Here is a 22917-nt window from a genome sequence, read left to right on the forward strand (position 1 = left end):
TCTGCAATGAAGTGTTTATCGGTCATTGTCTGACCCTCATCCTTGCATCGTCTCCTCTCACTGTTCCACCTTTTATCTCCTCATCTGCAGCACAACAACAAACAGGGCAACAGGAGCTCTCCCTCTAAAGGTCCCAACCCAGAGACAACAGCCAAAGGTAAATGTTGGGTAAAATCCAAAGTGCTGCATGATGAGCCGATTTGGAATGTGTTGCATTACAAGTGAATGAAATATATGTAATGTTTTCTGTCTTTAACTCCATCCAGGGGTAAAGAAGGAGTACGGTAATGTGTGGCAGTCTCTGCAGAAAACAGGGGGGGGGGGGGGGGGGCCGCCTCCCACTCAATGGCACAATAATGTAAGTATGGGCTGAAGTGTGTGTGTTGTTTTTTTTTTTAAGTAAAAATAAGACCAAATGGCTCACAGAGAGTAGGGGTTACTGTTGGTGCTCAACTACTGAAGACATGTTATTATATTGATTGAAAAATGTATACATTAAATTAATGTATTAATATACATTCAAACTGTCTATCAACTCACCTGCAAGCATGAGATAAATAACAATGCTTCATAGCAAAAGCTTTAAGGAGTATGAAATTGCCCTTAGCTGGTGAGATAATTAATCCAAAATATCCGACATCTTGCTATTGCTTTTTATTCCTGAATCTCACTCTGTTATTGTGTGTAATAGCAAATGTGTTTTTTGTTTGTTTTTCTTCCAATTCTAGAAGGACTTTTGCAACAAGGGAAGAACCAAGCCGTGAGTCCTTACACACGCACGCACACACTACGCTTGCATCATCGTCTCCAACATAAATATGATGAAACATCATCTTGAAAGCAGAATGAAGCTCACGGCTATTTGAAAGCAGTTCCTTGAGCAGCTTTTGTAAAATGATACGTTTGTCTACTAGAGAATAAAGTGTGTTTGGTACTTTATTGTATGAATTTAAGAAGATTAAGACTTTATCTAGGAGTTCCTCTTTGGTTTACCTGTATATGTTAATGCTGACAGTGAGCTGTGTTGGTATGATGTAGGATTGTGTGCATTCACGGCCGTGCACAACACGTGGCCCGCAGTCATGCTAATTTGTGTAATTTTTCAGGTTCCAGCCGGTGGCATCAGACTATTGAAGAAAAATGAAGATGCCAACTCCCTTTTCCCCTCACAGAACCCAGCTAATAAGGTACAAAAACATCTTACTTAGGTCTTTATATAATTTGCTCATCAGCTCACCTCTCTGTTTGCCTTTTATTGCCTCAAGAGGCAGGCGAAAGGCCAGGAATCTTGTGTAATCTTGCTCGGCTTTTAACCGGAGTCAGGAAGAGGGCGTACATGACCCCTAACCTGGCTTCTCTCCATTGGCTGCCTGTGCATTTTAGGGTTCATTTTAAGATTCTTTTATTTGTTTTTAAAAGTTTAACATGGCCTTGCCCCATCTTACCTCTCTGCGCTGCTTCACCCATATTCTCCCGCTCGTTGCCTCAGGTCAGCTGATCGGCTGCTCCTGGAGGTACCGAGGTCTAAACTAAAGCTCAGAGGAGACGGAGCTTTTAGTGTTGCCGCTCCCAAACTATGGAACGATTTGCCGTTGCATATTAGAAGTGCCCCATTATTGTCCACTTTTAAAACTCATCTTAAGACACGTTTTTATTCTTTGGCTTTTAACACATGTTGAGACTTCTGTTATCTTGTTTTATTGTTTCTTTTGTCTTTTCCATATTTTGCATGTTTATTGATTTTCATCTGTACAGCACTTTGTCGCAGCTACTGTTGTTTTAAAGTGCTTTATAAATAAAGAAGTAGTAGTAGTAGTAGTAGTTTAAAAAAATAAATAAAAAGACACGAGGACGTCCCTTAACCTCTAATTTTTTTTCTCTGTCAGTCTTCGAATGAATTTGAGGACCTCCTCGCCAGTCTGAATATCTCTAAGAGCCAGCAAACCCCGCCACCTTCTGCTCCCCAGCAGGAACCCAACAGCCAGTCGGATGGGCCGTTGTCTCCGCAGTCGTTCGCCATGGTGAGTATCTGATGCACAGACCGGTTGTGCTTACAGCGATGTTCTTGTGGTGTGATTTTTAAGACGTACCAGAACTATCGAGAAGTTGTTGGAAAAAATGTTTTAAAAAGCTGAAAGAAGTTGTTTCTGTATTGTAGAAGGGAACCATGGTGTTGAAGGAGATGCTTAAGATTGACGGCGGTGGGAAAGGAAGTCCATCACCCCAAGAGACCGCAAACGCCACCCTCGCTGCTGGCCAGCAGCAGAACAGGAGACGATCGTCCAAGAAACTAGGTACTGAATTGTCCCCATTTACAATCCAACACGGAGGAGTGTTTGTGTCCTTCCACTTTTCATCACACAGTCTCTCCCTGCAGCTGCAAAAATGAACGCGCCCCACAGCGACACAGCTGCACTGCCTTCTCCATCATCAGCTGGCTCTGCTAACGCGGCGCTGAGCAGCAAGGTGTCAGATCTGGCTTATGTCTGCGTGGGGATGGGCATGGCACCCCCCGACTTCAGCTTCATACGGAACAGACAGGTATGATCCTTGTTCGGGTTTCCTGCCTCCCGTCCGGCTCAAATAACCAAAGCGGGATATATTTTCATGTGGAGCAACACTTGTCCCCGCAGGGTTTGGTAGTGTGTCAAGTGAAGCTGTCCAATGGGCTGATGGTTCATGGTCCACAGTGCCAGTCAGAAAATGAGGCCAAGGAGAGAGCTGCCTTCTTTGCTCTTCAAAGACTGGTACGTACTCATATATGGCCAAAAGTAGATGAAACCCAAAATGGATTACAACACCTGATGTATCACATTATTATTGTCATTATTTATTCTTTTAATAAACAACTGAGCCAAAACGCAGAAGCTGTGTTTTTAAAAAAAAATAAAAATAAATTTAATTCCACCCCTTACTTCTTTCAAATGAATTAAGAGGTTAAGTAACAGCAATGTGCTGCCGATCAAACAGCAGTTTATAAAGTTCATCGAGCATTCAGGTGTGTGTTAACACAATGCCGAGGAGGAAAAAACATCAGCACTCTGGGAAAGGGTTAACTGAGAGAGAGAGAGAGAGAGAGAGAGAGAGAGAGAGAGAGAGAGAGAGAGAGAGAGAGAGAGAGAGAGAGAGAGAGAGAGAGAGAGAGGAGGAGAGATGAGGAGAGAGGAGAGAGGAGAGAGAGAGAGAGAGAGAGAGGAGAGAGAGGAGAGAGAGAGAGAGGAGAGAGAGAGAGAGAGGAGAGAGAGAGAGAGAGAGAGAGAGAGAGAGAGAGAGAGAGAGAGAGAGAGATGAGAGAGAGAGAGAGAGAGAGAGAGAGAGAGAGAGAGATAGAGAGAGAGAGAGAGAGAGAAGAGGAGGAGAGAGAGAGAGAGAGAGAGGAGAGAGAGAGAGAGAGAGACATATACATTCAGGGACAGGTAAAGATCCTCAAGTGAGTCGACAACAAACCCCTTTTTTTTTTTTTTTTCTGCTATTCTAAAATCAAATTTTGAGGCAGTCTGTCTGAAAGCTAGTCCTGAACCTAGACTGAAGCTGGCTCATCAACAGGACAATGATCCCAAACACAGAATGTCTGAAAAAGAAAAGAATCGGAAGTGTTGCAATGGTCCAGTCAAAAGTCCAGATTTTAGCATCCTGTTTCCCTTTTCAGCACAAGGGGTTTAAAAGAATTAGCCAAAACATTTTCAAGGTGTGAACAGTTGGATTGAAATGAGTTGCGGGCACGCATTGTTTATTGTTCATTCTTTAAAACTGATCATAAAGTGTAAACTGGTTGAAATGAGCATTAGCTTCATTAGCTTCTTCTGCTTCAACACCTTCTAAGCAGAGACTGTAAAGTGGTGCTGACCCCAACCTGCAGCTGACTCCGCACTGTCTCTGCTCTCCTGTTTATCTGTAGAACTCCGTGGGGTCGGGCTTCCCCCTTCCACCTCCTCTTTACCCGGACTGGGGCAGATACGACCCCCGCCTATACGAGCCATGACGCCTGTCTTCAACCAGCAAGGTCAGTGTGTTGCCTCTCTTCCTGGCGTTTCTGGTGATGTCTTGAAGTCATAAACATCCCGTAGATTTTACTGTTGCAGAATATTTCTCAGTGACTGTTTGAAACCATTGTTGACATGCTGTAACCTTCTGAGCGTGCTTGTTTTTGCCAGGTGGTTTGATGTTGCCTCACCAGGGTTACGCCCCCGCCCCAATGTGGGGAATGACTATGCCTCCACACCACCACCACCCGAACCAGCAGTTCTACGGAGCAGCAGGGACCTTCCCTGGTGCCGCCCGCCCCCAGCCGGCCAACCCTCTGCCCATTGGCTCTCACAACCAGTTCATCCCGTTGCAGGTGAGCTTACAGATGCCCATGAAGGGGGGGTCATGAAATGTCGAATTAGGTGGTGTGTTTTACGTTCTCTCTCTCTCTCTCTCTCTTTTTTTTTTTTTTTTTTTTTTTTTTTTTTTTTTTTTTTTTTTTAAGATGTAAAAATCCAGCTTTCTGCTTGTCCTCTGACCCTGACAGGTGACCAAAAAGCGAGTGTCGGCCAACAAAAAGAACCAAGAAACTCGAGAATTTTACAGCGCCGCCCATACCGTCGCCAAGAACCAGTCGCATAGAGTCCAGAACTCCGGTCAGTCACAGTCTCAGAGCCAACCGCACCAACACGACGCCAGCAGCGACCCTTCCTCGTCTAATCCCGGTTCGGCAGGCTCCGTTTCCACGACAACAGCAGCACCACACACACCACCTCGGCAAAGCGTGCCAGCATCAGGCCACACCCCTGGCTCCGCCTCTAAGAGGAAGCACAGGAAGTTGGCCGTCAACTTTGAGGCAGCTAAAGTGTCAGAGTGAGCCCGTGTGTGTGTGTGTGTGTGGTGTTTTAAAGATGCTGTTTTGTTGCCAGACTCAGCATCTCTGATCAAAACTTCGTCAATGCTCTCTACATCTCAGAGCAAAGAGAAGCTGCAGTCGAAGCCACGAACTGGAAGTTTGGTTTTTTTTCTTTTTCTTTTCCGAAGGAAAATAAATGAACCCAACTTTTACTGCCATCTGCCTCTAACACTGCTAGAAAACGTGAAGCATGCAAGACTTCACGCTCCTGTCACCCCCTCAGTGGAGTTCAGAGCGATGTTAGCGAAGCAAAGTCCTGGTTGACGGAGAGCGACATTCCCTCTGAGATGCCCCCCCCCCCGTTTGTTGCATCCTTATAAAAGAGGAATGTATAGCCGACCGATTCCTCTTTGCAGTGCTGATTAAAGAAGAATTCCTTTCAATTAGAATATCGTAGCTCTGATCAGCACTGCTATTGAAGAAAAACCATTATTTCAGCCTTTATTTTGTCATTTTCGCTCTGAATATGATTTATTATGAATGGGGGGGGCATTAAATGTTCAAAAACAGCAGGAAATGCCTTTAAGATTTTGCAACTTTTGCTTTCACATGCAACCAAAAATCATGAGATTTAGTTTACTGTCACATATGACGAAGAAAATGATTGTGATGATTGAATCTGCAGATTTTGCCAACTTTGATTTGGAAAAACAAAAAAGAGAAATGTTTATTTAGCTCAGGTGATACTCACCTTTGCTGTGCTACAAACATGGAACATAAATTCTTCTTTTTTTACATCAGCCTGCCTTAAAATTGCCCAATGAAAGGTGCTGTAGCCCGCATGTTGAAGCCAGGAACAGAAACGTGCATCATCTGCAGTGAGTCTCTCCCACGTCTCAAAACTGTTCTCGTACGTTCAACGGCTGAGAGGCTGATTCCAGGTGCTGCTGCTGTCTCCGCTCTGGACTCCACAGCAGGTGAACGGGGTTACACACTACATTAGCGTCCTGACATTTCAGAGATTAAATTTGGATCATGGTTCTCAGGGACATGCATGTGTATTCGAAGCCCTCCTCACATACTGGCCTCAGAGCTGCTCGGCGGTGGCTGACCTCCAGAAAAGGACATGCGTGTCCGTGTTTGCTAGAACTCATTTAGATGTTTATGACTGATCTCTCATTTAGTGGGTGCGAGTTTGGTAATTATGCAGATATATTGGGGGCCTTCTATCGTGGCTACTGGCAATTGTATCAAAATGGATGATGGCAGGTTTGGCGCATTGATGAGCTGTTTAAATGTTTGTCCTCTGGGTGTCGATCGTTGTTGTCCACAGCCTTTTATTTCCTTCACACTCACACTTTTTTAGACTTTTTAATGGTTTAATTAATTAAACACTGCCGAATTCTAAAAAAAAAAACACACCTACACTGCTGCACACATTCTGTGGAAGTGGCAACATTTGGAAACTGACCCCGCCTCACACAGAGCACATTTTTCCCCAGACGCTTTCTGTCCATTTTATTTCTTCTGACTGTTGGACCTACTGCCATATTCCGAGTTCCCAAAAAGAATCAGAATCACGCCCACCGTGATCGCTTTTCTCTTTTAATTTGTGAACTTTGAAAGATGCACGTCGCAGCATTCGTTTTGTTGTGTTTATTTTTTAACTCGGGCTGCAACTAAAGAAAAAGAAAAGATTTTTATTAATAAACTGATCAGACCTTTTTAATTTCTTTATTTACTGTGAGGTGACATCTTTAAATATCTCGTCTTTCTGTCCCAAAGCTTTGCTGTTTTTGTTGTTTTTACACTTTAAAAGAAAAAAGAATAGGGCATATGTGGAACTATCATGGAAGCTGTAGCCAGTAGGTCTTTGGCTACTTATATTCTAATGATTAATCAATTGCTGAAATGTCTCCACCCTCCTTGCATGATGAATAAAGGGGCTGGTAAATGTTTTTTGTTTTTTTTCTTCTTCTTTTGGAACGTTTCGTGTGAATATTTAAGCTTGTGTAATTAACGATGCCATCTATTCTAAACATTAAACGCATATTTGGGATTTTATGGATTTCTGGGTAGGGTTTTCTGATAAGCGAGCGACGTCTCGTACATCATCGTCTCCGTTTTGCCAAAATTTTTAATTTCACTCTGATGCTCGGTTTATTTTAGTCCTCACATTTCAGGGGTGGGACAAGGATCCGAGCTGCTCGTACAGCGGATCACCGCTGAGCCTTATTTACGTCGAGAGTTTCACTGACGCGGCGTAAACATTGAAATTAGGAGACAAGAGTCAAAATAGATGTTTGAATCTGTGTTAAAAACAGCCAAAGAGTGTAATATATCAGTGTTCTACGTTGAGATACTCTTGGCAACATTTTCCAGGTCCTTGTTGTATTTTCCACCTTCACACACCTGGACTTTACATTTTTAAGATTTAATTTTTTTTCTTTTCTTTTTTTCCACAAGAAAATCAATGCTTGTTGTAACATTTGTGATGGAAGCGGCCGTACGGATAAATTAAAGCGCCTTTGTTTTTCCCCTTTTTATTGAGGGATGTGTGAAGGGATGTCTTGCGTTAGTTTTCTCTTTCCTCCTTTTTTTTTTTTTTCACCCTCGGCCGACAACCTAAAGGCCACCCTGGGACTGAAGTCTGAGGCTCTGGTGCAATAAGGGGAGGTTTTAAAACTTTTTTGCAATTTGATGAAAATTGAAGCACACCTGTTGTATATGTGGTTTTGGAAAAGTTAAACAAAGTAGGAAATTCTCCTTATGAAAATATGTAGACTTACTGTTTTGATTGAGGAACGTGCTGTACATATTCATTTAATAAACACTTTTGTTACAACACGGCTGCCTTCCCCGGCGCTTGTTTTTCTCCCCTTTTCAACAATTTTTGGAACAATTAAAGATGGTTTGATCGTAAGATTTGCTCAATTGGACAGAAGTGTCAGGTTGTGCTGCACTGGACTACCTTTAAACTGAAGGAACAAAGACCCACAAACTACTAATCACAGGTGCAGTAAAGGTCTGAGTGCAACTGGACTGCGTCAAAGCCACCGAAATGTAGCCAACATTTCCACTTCTGACAGTACACAAAGAGGAGGGCATCTACACAAGAAGGTTTCTGAAGCTTAGAGACCTCAGTTTTTCTTTTTTAACCTGTCCAAGAATCTGTTCTGTAGGCTTTCAGTGGCTAATAGGGGTAAAAAAAACAAAACGCTGGTGAGGTAGTGACATAATGGAACATCCATACTTCTTCATACCTTTTTGTCTCAGTATTGAGTTATCTCCATCTTGGGAGCTGTATTGACTGGGAAACTCAACTGAGAAAATCGCCTGGAACCCCCGACCCGACGGAGGATTTCTGAATTAGAAAGTCTGAACTTCAGCACCATCTTCAAAACCCAACATGGTTGCATCTAAAGAGGTTATAGCTGCATGAACTATCACCTTTGTCAGTTTGTCTTTTATCAAAGCATTTGCACAAATAGTACTGCCCAAGCTCTATCAGGCATTAATATATATATTTGCTACGTTGATTGATGCACAGAAAACAGTTTGCTATATTGCATTAATTATCTTGAAATGCCAATATCAGTTCGCTCGGGAATACCACAGGACACTGAAGGAGACGGCAATTAAAAAAACAAAAACACAAAATACATTTTATTCAGTGAGCACCAGTAAGTCAGTACAAACCTTCTTTTCCTCAGAAAGTCAAGTTTTGCTTTGAACGGAAACATAATCAGGAAAAACTAACACTCATCTTTACAGGCAGAGCATCTCAATCAAAGCGTGGTCAGAGGAAATCCCCAGTCATTATGCTGTGCATACAAAACCTACCACTACAGAGTAAAAAACATCTGGACAATAACAACACACGTTTATGTACACGCTCCAACTCCGTACAGCAACATCAGAATGTGAGCTCGCTAATTTTTCACACTAGGTCCTGCTATGGCATAAATTAATGGAAAAAAAAAAAAAATCACACATTGATTTAAACTCTAATACTAAGACTATGTAGCAGATGTGTTAAAGGTGAAACTAATACAGGGATCTGTGGTGAGCAGCAGGGCTAAAGATCAGAGGAAATCGCTATTTTATCCTGAAACAGACTTGTTGTCATAAGACAATCTTCAATGAGCGATGAAAATATGAGGAATGGTTTTGACCAAAGTGTTACTGTGACCTTACAGTAAAATCTAATTGAAGATCAGGTTTGTATTTATAGACATGGCACAGACAGTGCCATGTCTTTTTTTTTTTCTTTTCTTTTCTTTTTTGGTATTAGTCATCTGCCAAAAAGTCTAGATGTCAAACTTCCTCTGCAGCATGTCTTCTCCAAATGGTTCATATTGTGTTCATCTGATAATCTGTGCTTTCTCAGTGCTGACGAATTAGGAACTTGAGCATCGCTTTAACCAGAATAAGAACAATCTCGCACATTTGCAACCCAAACGTAGTTTGAAAGCGACTACGTCTTCCGGGAAACAAATGGTTCGTCTTTTTATGGGATATACTGACAATAACAGAAATCCTCCTAAGAGTCATCTGATTAATTTGCCACCAACCTGCAATACTGCGGTGACATGGAATGTTTACTCTGTTTCATAAAAAAAGGACATTATACCAGTGATTTTGCAGTATATTTCACAGCAAACCGTTTTTCACACAATACTGTTATGCTCGGCTATTTTTTCTTTCTGTACCTCATCTATGGCTGCGTGTAGAACAATTCTACAAAATAGGAGAAAACCGAAAGCTGTGACAACAGTATGAAGCATGCGGTGCAAAAACACTGGTATATTCCTTTAAGCTTCTCAGCTCAGCTGTCATTACACCCCACCGCTGTGTGAGAGACTGGATCTATCTGACTCGGACGGACACTTGGCACCCGTAGGAGCTGCCGACTCACACCTGGGTTCAGGTGGGAACTAAACATGAAAGCAAAACAAAATGACAGGAACTTCAATGTGCGCGTAATGCTCATTTAACATGTGAGGACTCTCTATGTGTGCATGTGCCTGTGTGTGTTCTCCAACTGTGTCACATGTTCAACTTTCAGCATGCCTGCATGTGTGTTCATGTGTTGATATGTGTGCGTGTTTGCTGTGTCTCGTCAGGTCCTCCTTTGGTGTGTGTTCCCTACGTATGTGTTCTCTATGCACAGCACTATGTAGTGGTTGGAGCAGGAGCGGGCGTGCTGTCCCAGCAGTCGTCCCGTCTGCAGCAGCGCAGCCTGGCCCGTCACCGCCATGTCAGCCGTCCTCCACGCCTCGCAGTAGTTAGTGGTCAGACGGATGCCCACAGTGCTGGAGCCGTGCCATACCATCTTCTCCGGCCTAAGAAAGGGGGATAGGGGCTTAGTGGGCATGGCTGCCTCTGTGTCTCTCCAGTGGTTCTTAGCAGTAATGTTAAAAAAAAAGGACACATCCTCTTTACATCCTCTTTCAATCCTAAAACTCAATGTTTCAGGACATGATTTTAAAGGAATAATCACTTGGTCCTGAACAGGCATTCATTTCTGCACAGTTCTCTTAAGGTCCCACCACAGCATGTCAGTCAGGTTGAGGACTGAACCAATTAAACAATCCATTTCTTATGGCTCGGATTTGGAAAATGTTGATTAAAGTATGTTGAGGTCTGACTGCTCCCTTTCGATTAACTTGACTGACATTTATTGACTGTGTCTAACACCTCTCCACCTTTGCATCTTTCATTTTGTTCTGATATTCTATCCACACTGCTGGCTCATGTCTCATTCCATCCCTGAGTCCAAGTACACAAAATCGCTTCTAATGCTCCCATTTCTGTCCATTTGAACATGAAATTCAGCATTATTGAGGCATAACAGATTTCTCTGGACATAAATATTTCCCCCTCTTGATTACATGCTCTCACCATACTGAGTCGGTCATTACGTTGCGTCCATCAAAGGAGTAGATGGGCGTGGACGGATCAAACAAGCCTCCATTCCCAGAGAAGATGGACATCCAACTGCTGAATAACACTTCGCCCTGAGAGCAGGGGGGAGGAACGTGGTTAACTTAATGGAAAGTGTCAGCAGAAGACAAGCTAGACAGTATGACTGCTGAATGTGTCTTTAAACCGGCTGGAATACAGCGAGTGGGATTCTTTAACTCAATGCCATGAGCAGAAATACTATGCAAGCATCCCAACAGAAAAAATATATCAATATCGCAGTGAAACGTGTTATTTCTGAAGCAATACTGTAGATGCAAATGTAAACATTTTCTCACCCTGAGATTGACCACAGGCAGGTCATTGCGGTCGGCCTTCCTCACAATGGTTGCCAGGTCCTGGAGGTGTGAGGACAGGAAGGCCCTGTAGGTGGAGGTGAGCCCCATGGAGCGCGCCTGCTGGTAGCACTGGAAGTCGGCCCCACGGATGCCACGCATGTCCCCTCTGAGCGGTGCATTCAGTGCCACCAGGTGGAGCTACAGAGAACAGCAGAAACTTTTACTCCCTCCAGATCTGGCGCATTATTCACCACAGATCTGACATCCAAATCATTTTACTGTCTGGGTCTGGTACCGAGATGAAGATCTAAGTGTGTTTGTTAGTCTCACCCCAGGTGCAGAGCTGATGGTCTGTGGTAGGATGTTGTAGCTGGGCTGATATCCCCTACTGCCATCCTGCAACTCCTATTTGATAAAAACATGAACTAAAGTTTCCTGCCAACAGCCCTCTTATGGTGTGTGTGTGTGTTTGTGTGAGTGTGTGTGTGATCGAACCTGGCTGTGGACCCTGTGGGGTCTGCTCCGATCTCTGGTTCTGCTGAGGGCCTGAGATGCCTCCGACGAGGAAGGTCCATTTTGGATCAACTCTCCGAGCTGAAAGATGATGGGAGAAATGGGCAAACACGGAGAGAAAATACAGTAATAATTTAAGGGGTGTTTTAGACAACATTATTACTATTAAAATTATTAGTCCAAACCCCCCCACAGATGTGTGTACATTCCCACAAATGTAGAGTAGCTCACACTTTTTAATAGCCCCACTGTAGTTGTCAGTTTTCGATATACGGTGTATACTATAAAGATGCAGAAATGTAAATTAGGTGCACTGTGACGGACACACAGCACAAACCGGTATGTGTTGCCAGCCGTTGCGTGTCCTGATGTACAGCTCTCCTCCCCTCTCTGACACGTACGCCAGGGATCCCTCGGCCGCGTGGTGCGTCTCTCGGGTGAGAGCGTGGATCGTCTTGTAGACGGTCACCTGAATGAATGCCGTTACAACATAAGTGCTGAGCCTTTGTGGCAATCTGAAGGATAATCTGTTTCATAATTTTTCTCTTCCACAGTTGCACTCTGAGCAAGTATCGTACCGGATTGGCGTAACCTGCAGATCCTGGTGGGCCGGGGGGACCAGGTGGGCCGGGGATACTGACAGCTGCTGATAACAAGTACGGTATGTTGAACATCTAACATATAAAACCAGTCTGAACAAAAGTACAACTATTTTGTGTCTTAATCTCTCTCTCAAACACACACACACACACACACATACTTGATCCATATGCAGGTGCTGGTCCTGGGGCCCCAGCAGGGCCGGGGGGCCCTTGGGATCCAGGTCGTCCAGAGCCAGGAGGTCCAGGCTGACCGGGATATCCTACTGGTCCTGGAGGTCCGACGATGGAGTCACCTTTTGGACCCTTGAAGCGCGAATAAAAAAAGCTATATTACTTACTAATTCTCCACAGGTACACACATGTAGTCACTCATATTGAGTATACTTCAAAGTTTGAGTTAATGTCTGTTTTTTTTAATGCTGTCGTCCAGTTACTGATCAAAGGTTAGACTGATCCAGCATTTATTTGAGAAGCGTGTCGTATATTCTGCTCTTTTTTAGTACAAAGAACATCACGGAGAGGCTGAGATTTTCAGAGGTAAAGATAAAAAGAAAGGTCATCATCTGTGCTTCTAAATATCATTCAAGGATTCACCGAATTAGCACAAATCTCCGTGGCACAACGATAAAAAAGATGCTGAACAGCAGTGCACCGTTCTGGTCTTATGAGTCGAGATTTGAAATTCTTTTTGGACACATTGAGAGGGGCCTTTCGTCTCGTTATTACCGCACAGTACAAAAGCTACAAAAGCAACTGTGATGAGTAGTTTTTATTTACGAATGTTACTTGTGGCTGCCATCCCATCTTTTGAACTTAAATGACATTATTTTCAGGATCAAGCTGAACTCACCACAAGTCCGGACCTCCCCGGCACTCCGGGAGGACCAGGCAGGCCCGAGTCACCCTTCTCTCCCCTCTCACCTTTGAGTCCAAGGTCACCCTTATCTCCCTGAGAGATGCACCAAGAGAAAGGACAAAAGGAGATCAACCACACTGACTATATATATAGCTACTAGTCACTCTATATTCTAGCAAGAGAATGAATTGTATACATCTCACTGCTTGTTCCACATCTTACAGATTGACACATTCAGCAGACAAAGCATCACTATCCTTGTTTCTGTCTAATAAGCAAAGGTCCAGCGTAATATAAGGCTGATGTTACCATTGCCCAAGGGCGTAAGTTTGCATAGGGACCATAGGGACAAGTCACGACCAAAGTTTGGGGAAGACAGAGATGTCCCTACAAATATCTTTGATGATATTCTAATATAACGTTTTTTTACAAAATATATTAAATATAATATTTTTCACAAACTCATTCGTAGTATTAAGCATTTGTAGAGAACGATTTTTCCGACGTGCCCTCTCGTCGAATGTTCAGTGTAACCTGCATTGCAAGGTTAGATATGCTGCCATTTGATTGGCTGACGGCAGAGTTGCTGTAAAACGGTAGCCTGGCTGACGCGTCCACAATCTCGATGAGATGGTGGTCTGGGAACTAGGTGTGCATTTTCTCGTATTTGAGGCGTGGTTTACGAATACCTAGAGCCGTTTATTGGGCATATATATTGGGATATATGGCATATTGGGCAGTTATTATATTATACCAGATGACGACAGAAATTCGACGAGGAAGAAGAAAAAAATGGAAAATAAAAGTAAACTTGCGCTCTAAGCTACTTAAATTGACAACAAAATAGGCCTATATGCTATATTCTACATGATTTTTTATGTTGTAGAGTTGTGAATTTATTTTAATAATGGAGAAATTGAGCAGCCTTGCTTTGTTGTCTACAGTAGTAGATCAACCCTCATCTTACTTTGAAGCTCCAAGCTCCCAGAAGTGACGTCGACGCAGCTTTAGCAGCAGAAAAGCAATCAGGCTTGTGTTGATGATAAACTCCTGGACTATGTACAAACTTCCAAATGCATCGTTTTGTGAGTACAGACCATATTTGTACTACTGTAGAAGTTTGGTGTCATGGCATGTGATTTTAGTGTGGTAATTTTGGAGATACTGCCAGGGTCCGTTAGCGCTTGTGCTAAGCTATTCGGGATAACTCAGTAACTCAGCTGATGTTCAGCCAATATCGGAAAAACTTCGGGTGGGCTACTTGGCTGGATGTCACGGTTCAAATGACCCTAGGGTGAATCTACTCCGAAACACTTTCTAAGGCTGCATTGAACGGTAACGTTGTGTCCGCTGTCATGTTGGATTAACACTCTACAAGCTTCGGTGTAGCGCATAGACGTCCTCATCGTCTTGCTGCCCCCCCCCATTCTGTGATTGGTTCCCAAACTCTGGCAAAAATAAGGGCGGTGGTTTCCAGGCTGACTTTGCAGTGAGAATGAAATCGAGCGCAAAGCAGCATGGGAATTCCCAGGCTAGTAAAACGGTGGATTGATGGTAAAATATCTGATTGGCTGTTGCAGACAGGCTTGACGCCACAAAGTAATGAAAGTAAATCCTCACATTAACATTAGGTTTGGTCTCAACATTTTTGCCTGTGTTTCTGCTTTGTAAATAAAAAATGTGGTTTTTTTCCTGTGTGTGTGTGTGCGTGCGTGCGTGCGTGCGTGTGTGTGTGAGGAGGGGAGTGTCCCTACCAAAGCTAAGACCAAACTTACGCCTTTGCCATTAGCTTATTTACAGTTTTTTTTTAATGTACTTTGTATCTGTACTCACCACAGTTCCGTCAGGAAACCTGGGGGCTGAGAGGAAAAATGATCACATTATATCAAATAGCTATTACCTTTGCGAGCAGGTTAGTTTTAAGCGAATCACAATGCGTGTGTTAAAGTCTTACCAGGCGTCCCTGGCTCACCCGGCAGTCCCTCATCTCCTTTGTCTCCTTTCAGGACCAGAGAATCTCCCCTATTCACTGACTCCTTCACACACACACACACACACACACACCCATGCACGCGCTTATTAAAAACATCATTGCAGTTCCTGTTCGTGCATGTGCAGTTAACACAGCCGAACAGATCTGACTTATTTGCTGATCTTCAAAGGTCACATTTAAAGAACATGTTAAACACTGTAAAAGGACTGTGGATTATTTGGATTATGACATCAAAAACATGGCTGTCAGCACTGTAAAAAACAAAAAGAGTTAAATACAAGGGATGCATGCCATGGACAGCATGTTGCGCTGTCACTTGATTATTGAGGTTAAAATACAGGGATTAAGCTCGAAGCCCCCTACCTTTACAATGTTCACTGTCATCTTACATTAAAACCATTTAATAAAGTAACCGATGGGCCATTGCTGCAAATCATTTGCAACCCAGGATCTCTTCTTAGCGTCTTTCACCAGTTTACTGGACTTTAACAAAGCAGTTGAGAACGTGTCTCCTGCCCACTGTGTCTTTTTTTTAACAAGAATCTTCTAATAGGAGGCTGAAAAGTAAAAACCAAACCCAGACACCCAGCCCCAGGAAAGGATATCATTTCAGCAATCCTGTTTTATCTAGTTAACAACACATAGATCAGAGATGGAGGCAATCCCAAACAAGCTTATTACAGCCATGATATTATATATATATACACCAGAGATGGGATACCATACAGTTTCCTTCTGAAAGTGACTGATCCAATAAAAAAAGGGACTTGCAACCAGCTCTGATCTACATCTACGAAAGGCTCTCCTTGCCAGAGGTTCACCCAACTTCCTCTTCCTTAAGCTGATGAGGGGGGAGAGAGCAACTGAGGCAAGCAGGATTCAGACTCAGACCCCCTTTTCACAACAAGCATTAACATTTGTCCTGAGTGGTAAATTAACTGTATGCACAAGAGTACATGAGACAAATTGATTTTAGGTTTTTGTTGAGAGGAAATCGGTTGTGTTTTTTCCACCTTCCGGTTATCTATATATAACTTGCATATGAGACAAATGTTAAAGCCTGCTGGGAAAATGCCAATTCAACATTCATGTAGTGTTCCCAAAGACCATTAGGAGGGCAGGAGAAGGAAATTAAGGAAGAGGGGGGGGGGCAGAGGGGAATGGGGTATTGTTTGAAGCCCAGACCAGAGACTCGTCATGCTGTGAAACCCACACACCACCAGAACCACCAGATCGTCCCATTTCCAACTGAAACAGACCAATCAGATGGTCCGACTCAGACTTACTCGTCCCTTTTTGCAGTGCGGTCTGGGGCGCACCGGGAACACTGTCTTTAGGATTCAAAGAAGAGCAGTGGAATCAGACTAATGCTTCAGGTAATCACTGGAACAGAGTTACGATCAAAACAAGATGAACTTTCCTCAATGGCGCTCCCAGCTACTGTTGGTAAGCTGGGACAGCTACCTCGCACTTCCTTTGGATTATTCTTTCTTCAAAACTTACTCTTCATTCAACATTAATCACCAAATGGCAGAAAAACCGAGATGACTGAACGAATACTAATTGTTGTGGATTTTACTTTCTTCCACTGTGTCGTCTCTGCTCTCTTAGAAGAGAGAGACAAATGTAGGTGAAAGTCACCATTCAAGTTGGAGCAGATTCTTCAAATTCTCCAGCTTAGACATTCAAATAATTAATTTCCTGTAATACTGGATGGTAAAATGTCCTATATTTTGTGTGTCTTCAATTCATACTTACTCCATTGAGTCCAGATATTCTTCCTGGAGACCCGGGTGGACCTGGAGGACCTGGAGGACCCTGAGAAACGAGAGGAGGTGGCAAAAACACTTATTGTTCCCGTAACTTTTTTTTTTTTCTGACCTTTAAAAGTTGAATCATTCGTCTGGGAAACATGTCAATAATCAATATCATTCACCAAACATTCTTTAAAGCAAATGTATATCTAAAAATCTAATTTAACAGATTTAACAAACGTGTATTTATCTATTCATTAGGGATTAGTTCTGTGTCTTTGCACACTAAAGAAGTCACTCATGCTCATTTTAACATCGATCCTCGATTTTCCTTAAGTGCCTCTGAGATTGTGGCTGTTGTTAATCTGTTTCACTGTCTTTGGATTTCGTTTGGGCAATTTTGACTCATCTATCTATTCAAATAGTGTGTGTGTGTGTGTTTGTGTGTTTGTGAGCACACGGCCCAGGCCTTGTGGTCTTTTAATGGGGTCAGTAGGACGTTACTGTTGGAGGAACAACTGTCAACATATCAGAAAACCACTATAAGGATCACGTCATAAATCTGACGTTAACTTTTCTTCTGGCCTTTCATTTTAGTGATATCGAGGAGCGAGGCCTAATGACCTAATCACCGTCTTTACGCACGATTAAACCATTGATGAATGCTAAATGCACTGATATTCGGTATATTGTGAAATGCTTTATCTGAAAACCGTTCTCCTTGTCTGCCTCTACTCACCGGTAGGCCAACAGACTCTCCTCTGTCACCTTTTCTTCCAGGCATACCAGGTCGCCCCTACAGAAAGAGAAGTAACATTGAATACATATTGATTGATTTATATCTTATGGTAAACTATAAATATTCTTTAACAAATGCACACAGCATTTCTATGCGCTTTTCTCATTGGTGCTTACGAATCAGTTTAACAAAGAACTTGCAGTGCAGATTTCCAGGTACGATAGATTTAAAAAAAAAAAAAAAAAAAGTACTCACTGAGCGCCCGGGGAAGCCATATTCTCCTTTTTGCCCAGAAGCCCCTATAGGTCCCTGAAATTCACAAAGAAACACTTACTGTATGCACAAGAAACATCAATATCAGTATGGACAATTTGACAAGAATTCATTAAATCACCATGAGTCCAGTAGCTCCTGGGAAGCCACGGTTGCCCTGTGAAAATACAAATCAGCGCATTAATGAATACACTTTTAACGAATGCAGTTTTCTCTGGCATTAATTTGAAAAATAATTTTTTCTGTAGTGTGACAGATGCGTTATTCCTATGTAATCTGTGTGAACACATAAGATACCATTGATTTATTTATTTAGAGGTGATATTATTTATGGTGAAGATTATCTGACCAATAAGCACTCTGCAGTCATTGTATAGTATGGGTTGGCTTTGCCACTGCAGCCAGTTAGCGGTGTAAGGTCACTTTTCTGGTACCTTTGGGCCTCTGGGCCCCTGAGGGCCTCTTGGAGCAGACAGGATAGAGCCATCAGCAGCGACGGTCACCCCTGGTTCTCCTTTTTCACCCTGTTGGAGTAAGTAGAAAGAAATGAAAGAGTTGCTTAAATATCTTTTCTTGCTGAAAACAAATGTTCATGGGCATCATGGTATGATACTTTTTCGTGGGTGCATTTTCTTGTATCCAATTCTCACCTTGAGCCCTGCTGGCCCCTCTGTACCTACAATGCCTTTGTCTCCCTTTTGTCCCCTGGGGCCCTGGGAAGCAATGAGAGTATAATCAGGCAACGCTGGGAGATCTAGCTGAAACGGTCATGATACTGTCAATTCTATTTACTCTACTTGTCCAAAATTCTATTCACTCCACTAGGTTGCTGAAAGGTTGCCATGGAAACAAACTATCAAACCAGAGACTACTAGTTCGCTCCCAAGCTGGCAATAATATTTGCAGTTGTATGAGTACCTACCATGTTTAGCACAAAGACAGCAATGCAAATGCAAAATCGAGAGAAAAAAATACATTAGCTAGCTTTCAAATAACCGTTGCATTTCTGTTGACAAATTCAAAAGAGTCAGAAAAACATTTCAGTCCAAAGTCATCTGAACCCAGTCAACTGGTTAGAAGCATGCTCAGCATTCAGTGACACAACATAAAGCTCTTACTGGAAATCCAGCTCTGCCAGGCAAGCCTTCGGGGCCCTGCAACGTGCAAAGAAACAAACACATGCATGCATGCACGCAACAGGCGTTAGCACACATAGCAAAAGCCATTGGGCTTGGTTACTCAGAAAAAGCCATACATGAAATGCATTAAACATAACTGCAAAAGTAATGACAATCCTTGAAGACACAAGAAGATTCAACAACTGTTGGTTCTTCTCTGGCTTGCATGTTTCAGTTAAAAGAAATGATGTCAAAGGGGTTAGCTGCTGTAATTCATACAACATCATCCTCATCAATCCACACGGCAAAAGTTGCAATGAATTTATGTTTGTAGAACAGGGAGGGAGCACAAAACATTCAGCCACTTAACATTGACGGTCACTTTATATCAATAGCTGAAAGCTACGCACCATTGGCCCTGGAGGGCCTCTGATCTCTGTGATGTTGAGTATACCATCTGTAGCATTCAGGAGCAGCTGCAGAAATATGTTGAAACACATGACAAGGAAGTTGTTTTGAGAGGAAATCCATTGACTCTATTGTCAGTTCTCCTGTTATCCCCCACTTAATAATACGTAACCAATACACTTTGGTGAAGGGATGGTGTTATTTTGCATAGCTACGAAAACGTTTTAAATGAATCTGATGCCTGCCCTCTGGAGGATTCTTTGAACAGCAAAGCTTTTCATTTTACCATACAATTAGAAAAGAACCTTTATGGCTCTATCTATTGGCTGGAGACAAAACTATCAACAATCAAACTGCAGTAAAATGAATTTGTGTCGGATATCATCTGATTTAGCAGTAACTAATTCATGTGCTAATGATGACTTTTTACATTTTTTCCGTGTTAACCTTTTCCTTGTTTTTTTTTTTCCTTTTTACATTTAATTATAAACATGTGTGTTTGTGTGGATGCCTACATCCTGCAGATTAGCAGCAGGTCCAGGAGTTCCAGGAGGCCCAGGTGGTCCTGTGATACTGAGTCCATCAGCACCTTGATCGCCCTGTAGTACACATAATGAAGTAAATCTATACGTGACATTTGGAAGACAGGGCAAGTGATGGCAAAAAAAAAAGAAATATAGACTACAACCAAGAATTCAACATCCAGGAGTAAACAATTTTAAGAAAGTGGAACAAACTGTGTTCACTGCATTAAACTGTAAATTGTACTCAGCAACCCTACCTTGGGTCCTGGACCGCCTTTCTCTCCTTTAGGCCCCTGTTTTCAGAGAGGAAATAATGATGAGTTAATTCAGCCCAGAATAGAGGAATTCATTTCAAATAACAGTTCTCTTCTGTGGTTGTTGGATGTGGCAAACTGGTTAGCAAGTGGTCCCCAGATGAAATTTAGGATTGAGACTCTTTTAGCTGTCTTTTTGTTTTCTATTAACTTTGGAAGTAATAATCTGGTTCTTTACTTGCGAAATCATCTCTTTCCTATGACACTGAAGTGTGCGACTCTGAACTTTGTTTGACTTAGGAGTGAGTAGGTTGTGCATGTTTTCTTTTTATCAGTTTTTCACTGAAAACTGTCCTTATGAGACTGTAAACAGTAGGGAAAGTAAACCCAAAAGATAAATTTGAAACTTCATTTTAAACATCTAAAGGTTAGCAGCTGCTGCTTAAAGAGATTGTTGGTTTAACATGAATGACCTCTTTCGCATTGTCGTTAAGATATTGATGTAAAGTAGCTGGTTTGAATCCTTACCATCAGTTATTACTGAATTATTATTATTCACAGACCTCAAATTGTTCATTTTAAAACATACACCGGAATGACCCAGGAGTATCTCAGCAGCAGCCATGGTGAGACATTACATTACATTACATTACGGTCATTTTGCAGACGCTTTTATCCAAAGGGACTTACAATAAGTGTGTTCCACATCGGTAGGCGAAAGAACTTCAGGTCACAAGAAATCATAAGTGCATTTCCTTCCAAAACCAAACAGCTAAGTGCATAACTAGTGCTAGAGTAAGTGCGGTAAGTTAGGTACCTAGACAAATGGGAAGATAATTTAGAAAACAATGACAATTTAGGAAACAAATAAGTGCGTGAGACCTGTTTGAATTCTATTCTTTTATCATCTCCTTGTTGAAAGAAAGGAGCTAACTCTGACCCACAATTCCTCTTTGCCACAGCTTTTAAAGCAACACTTGATTATATCTATCCATTAATGCTAACTGGGATTCTTATGCACAAACAGGATTGTGAGCGTGAGCAGCCTGGGACAACATTACATTACACTTTTTTTTTTCTTAATTACAAACCTTGATAATAAAGTAATATTTGTCTTTTCCTAAGTCCTTTTTTTTATTAATATTTGACCACACCCCTGGTAAAGTGTCATAGTAAGGGAAAAATATTGAAATGTGTATAGACACTAATGTGACTGCAGAGCTTCAAATTATAACAACTACCAAGACGGCTGAAAAGTCTTAAGCCCAATTGTCAAAGCCTGCCTTGTACAGTTGGAACAACTATTCAGATAAACTATTATTTTAAACATAAATAAGGTCACCCATTGCTGCTACAATCGAGAACCTGCTACTTACCCTAGCACCTGGTAGTCCAGCAGGACCCTGAAGACCCTCTGGACCTGGGTCCCCTGGTTCACCCTGCAATCATACACAGTGGAGTCAGAGACAACTGCTGCAAAAAGTGGATGTGATTTCTCTGTTACATGTTTGCCTGAGGCAGAATGCACACATACATGCACAGCATTGGTGTGCAACGTTCACATGCAACCCCAATTCAACAGTTGAGACGGCATGTAAAGTGTAAATAAAAACACAATTTAATGATCTGCAAATCACATGAATCAGTTCTTGATTTAGAACAGAACAAAAAGAGAATATATATAAGTTGAAAGTGAGATATTTTGCTATTTCATTTTAATTGGATAGTGGCAGCACATCTCGGAAAAGCTGGAGTGGATCTGCATCTGGTGGAACACGTTTCTACTATGACCGGGCATAAAAGTGCACCTTAGAGAGGCAGAGTCTCTCAGAAGCAAAGGCGGGCAGAGGTTCAGTAGTCCGCAAAAAAACTGCATCTACAACTTGTGGAGCGATCTCAGAATAATGCTGCGCTATGTAAAATTTGAAAGACTTTGAATATTCCGTCACCAACGTTACATAATTACGCTACCTACGCCCCAGTGCCTTAAAAACAGGCACAATTCTGTGATGGAAATCCCTGCACGGGCCTAGGAACACTTCCAGAAATCACTTTCTGTGATTTCTGTGCAGATATCCAGAAATGCTGTCCTCTTCTCTTGGCCGAAGCCAATTTAAAATGCTTAGCCAGCTGATCTATATGGCATCCCAAATGCAAAAATATTTCTGATGTCATACGATTCAGACAAGAATGGGACAACGTTACCCTCCTAAAGGTCCAGCAAATGGTCCCCTCAGTTCCCAGATGTTAGAAGAGGGAAAGCTGCAAAGTGGTAAACATGGCCCTGTTCCAATCTATTTGAGACATGTTGTTGCCATCAGATTCAAGAATTTGAGTTGATATTTTTCATGAAAGGCTCAAACGTCTCACTTTCAACATGTGGTTGTGTTTTCTATGTCCTATTCTGAGTCAAATATTGCTTTATAAGGTTTGAAAATCCCTGCATTCAGTTTGTCATTTACATTTTACACAGCGTCCCAACTTTTTTGGAATTGGGGTTGAGATTCTTCCTTCGAAGGTTGGAAATGGTTTTCAAAGATATCTTTTTACCGCATCTTGTAGAGTAGGGATCATTACAAGTTTGACAAAACCAACATCTGTTGTCCACTGCTGTGTAACAGGAGAAGCATGAGCAGTGTCATTTCAAAGTGCACTTACCTTGACCGAGAGCCCTGCAGCTCCTGGGGCTCCATCCTTACCCTAGTGTTAAAAACATCGATAAAAAAGAAAGCAACTTCAGTTAGTGAGCAAGGTGGTGAAATAAAACGGATTTGCTCGCACAGTATCAAGAGATGGTG

General features: G+C 42.3%; 2 protein-coding genes across 4 annotated transcripts in view; one reads left to right on the plus strand and one right to left on the minus strand.

Annotated features, from left to right (window-relative positions):
* xrn1 (5'-3' exoribonuclease 1) overlaps positions 1–7663 on the plus strand; it is an 11785-nt gene extending 4122 nt beyond the window's left edge. The window contains 11 exon segments of the mRNA XM_075484254.1: positions 91–157; positions 729–760; positions 1107–1187; positions 1887–2021; positions 2159–2294; positions 2378–2541; positions 2634–2747; positions 3899–3941; positions 3944–4003; positions 4155–4339; positions 4514–7663. Of these exon segments, the coding sequence (XP_075340369.1) occupies positions 91–157; positions 729–760; positions 1107–1187; positions 1887–2021; positions 2159–2294; positions 2378–2541; positions 2634–2747; positions 3899–3941; positions 3944–4003; positions 4155–4339; positions 4514–4843 (1347 nt within the window). The 3' untranslated portion in view covers positions 4844–7663.
* A 797-nt stretch (positions 7664–8460) lies between these two features.
* col15a1b (collagen, type XV, alpha 1b) overlaps positions 8461–22917 on the minus strand; it is a 56022-nt gene continuing 41565 nt past the window's right edge. Inside the window, exons 22-45 of one of the 3 annotated variants that reach the window (XM_075483758.1) lie at positions 22778–22819; positions 21496–21558; positions 20123–20158; positions 19857–19940; positions 19344–19409; positions 18934–18969; positions 18466–18528; positions 18250–18339; positions 17937–17972; positions 17798–17851; positions 17543–17599; positions 16808–16867; positions 16336–16380; positions 15011–15092; positions 14890–14915; positions 13051–13149; positions 12359–12503; positions 12177–12244; positions 11936–12067; positions 11581–11679; positions 11416–11490; positions 11086–11283; positions 10727–10842; positions 8461–10167 (exon numbers count right to left, since the gene is read on the minus strand). In XM_075483758.1, the coding sequence (XP_075339873.1) occupies positions 9945–10167; positions 10727–10842; positions 11086–11283; positions 11416–11490; positions 11581–11679; positions 11936–12067; positions 12177–12244; positions 12359–12503; positions 13051–13149; positions 14890–14915; positions 15011–15092; positions 16336–16380; positions 16808–16867; positions 17543–17599; positions 17798–17851; positions 17937–17972; positions 18250–18339; positions 18466–18528; positions 18934–18969; positions 19344–19409; positions 19857–19940; positions 20123–20158; positions 21496–21558; positions 22778–22819 (1995 nt within the window). In that variant the 3' untranslated portion in view covers positions 8461–9944. The remainder of the gene's footprint in view (positions 10168–10726; positions 10843–11085; positions 11284–11415; positions 11491–11580; positions 11680–11935; positions 12068–12176; positions 12245–12358; positions 12504–13050; positions 13150–14889; positions 14916–15010; positions 15093–16335; positions 16381–16807; positions 16868–17542; positions 17600–17797; positions 17852–17936; positions 17973–18249; positions 18340–18465; positions 18529–18933; positions 18970–19343; positions 19410–19856; positions 19941–20122; positions 20159–21495; positions 21559–22777; positions 22820–22917) is intronic. The other 2 variants (XM_075483756.1, XM_075483757.1) reach the window with 2 other exon arrangements.

This window comes from Odontesthes bonariensis, chromosome 14 (assembly GCF_027942865.1).
Source record: "Odontesthes bonariensis isolate fOdoBon6 chromosome 14, fOdoBon6.hap1, whole genome shotgun sequence".
In the NCBI taxonomy this organism is placed as follows: Eukaryota; Metazoa; Chordata; class Actinopteri; order Atheriniformes; family Atherinopsidae; genus Odontesthes; species Odontesthes bonariensis.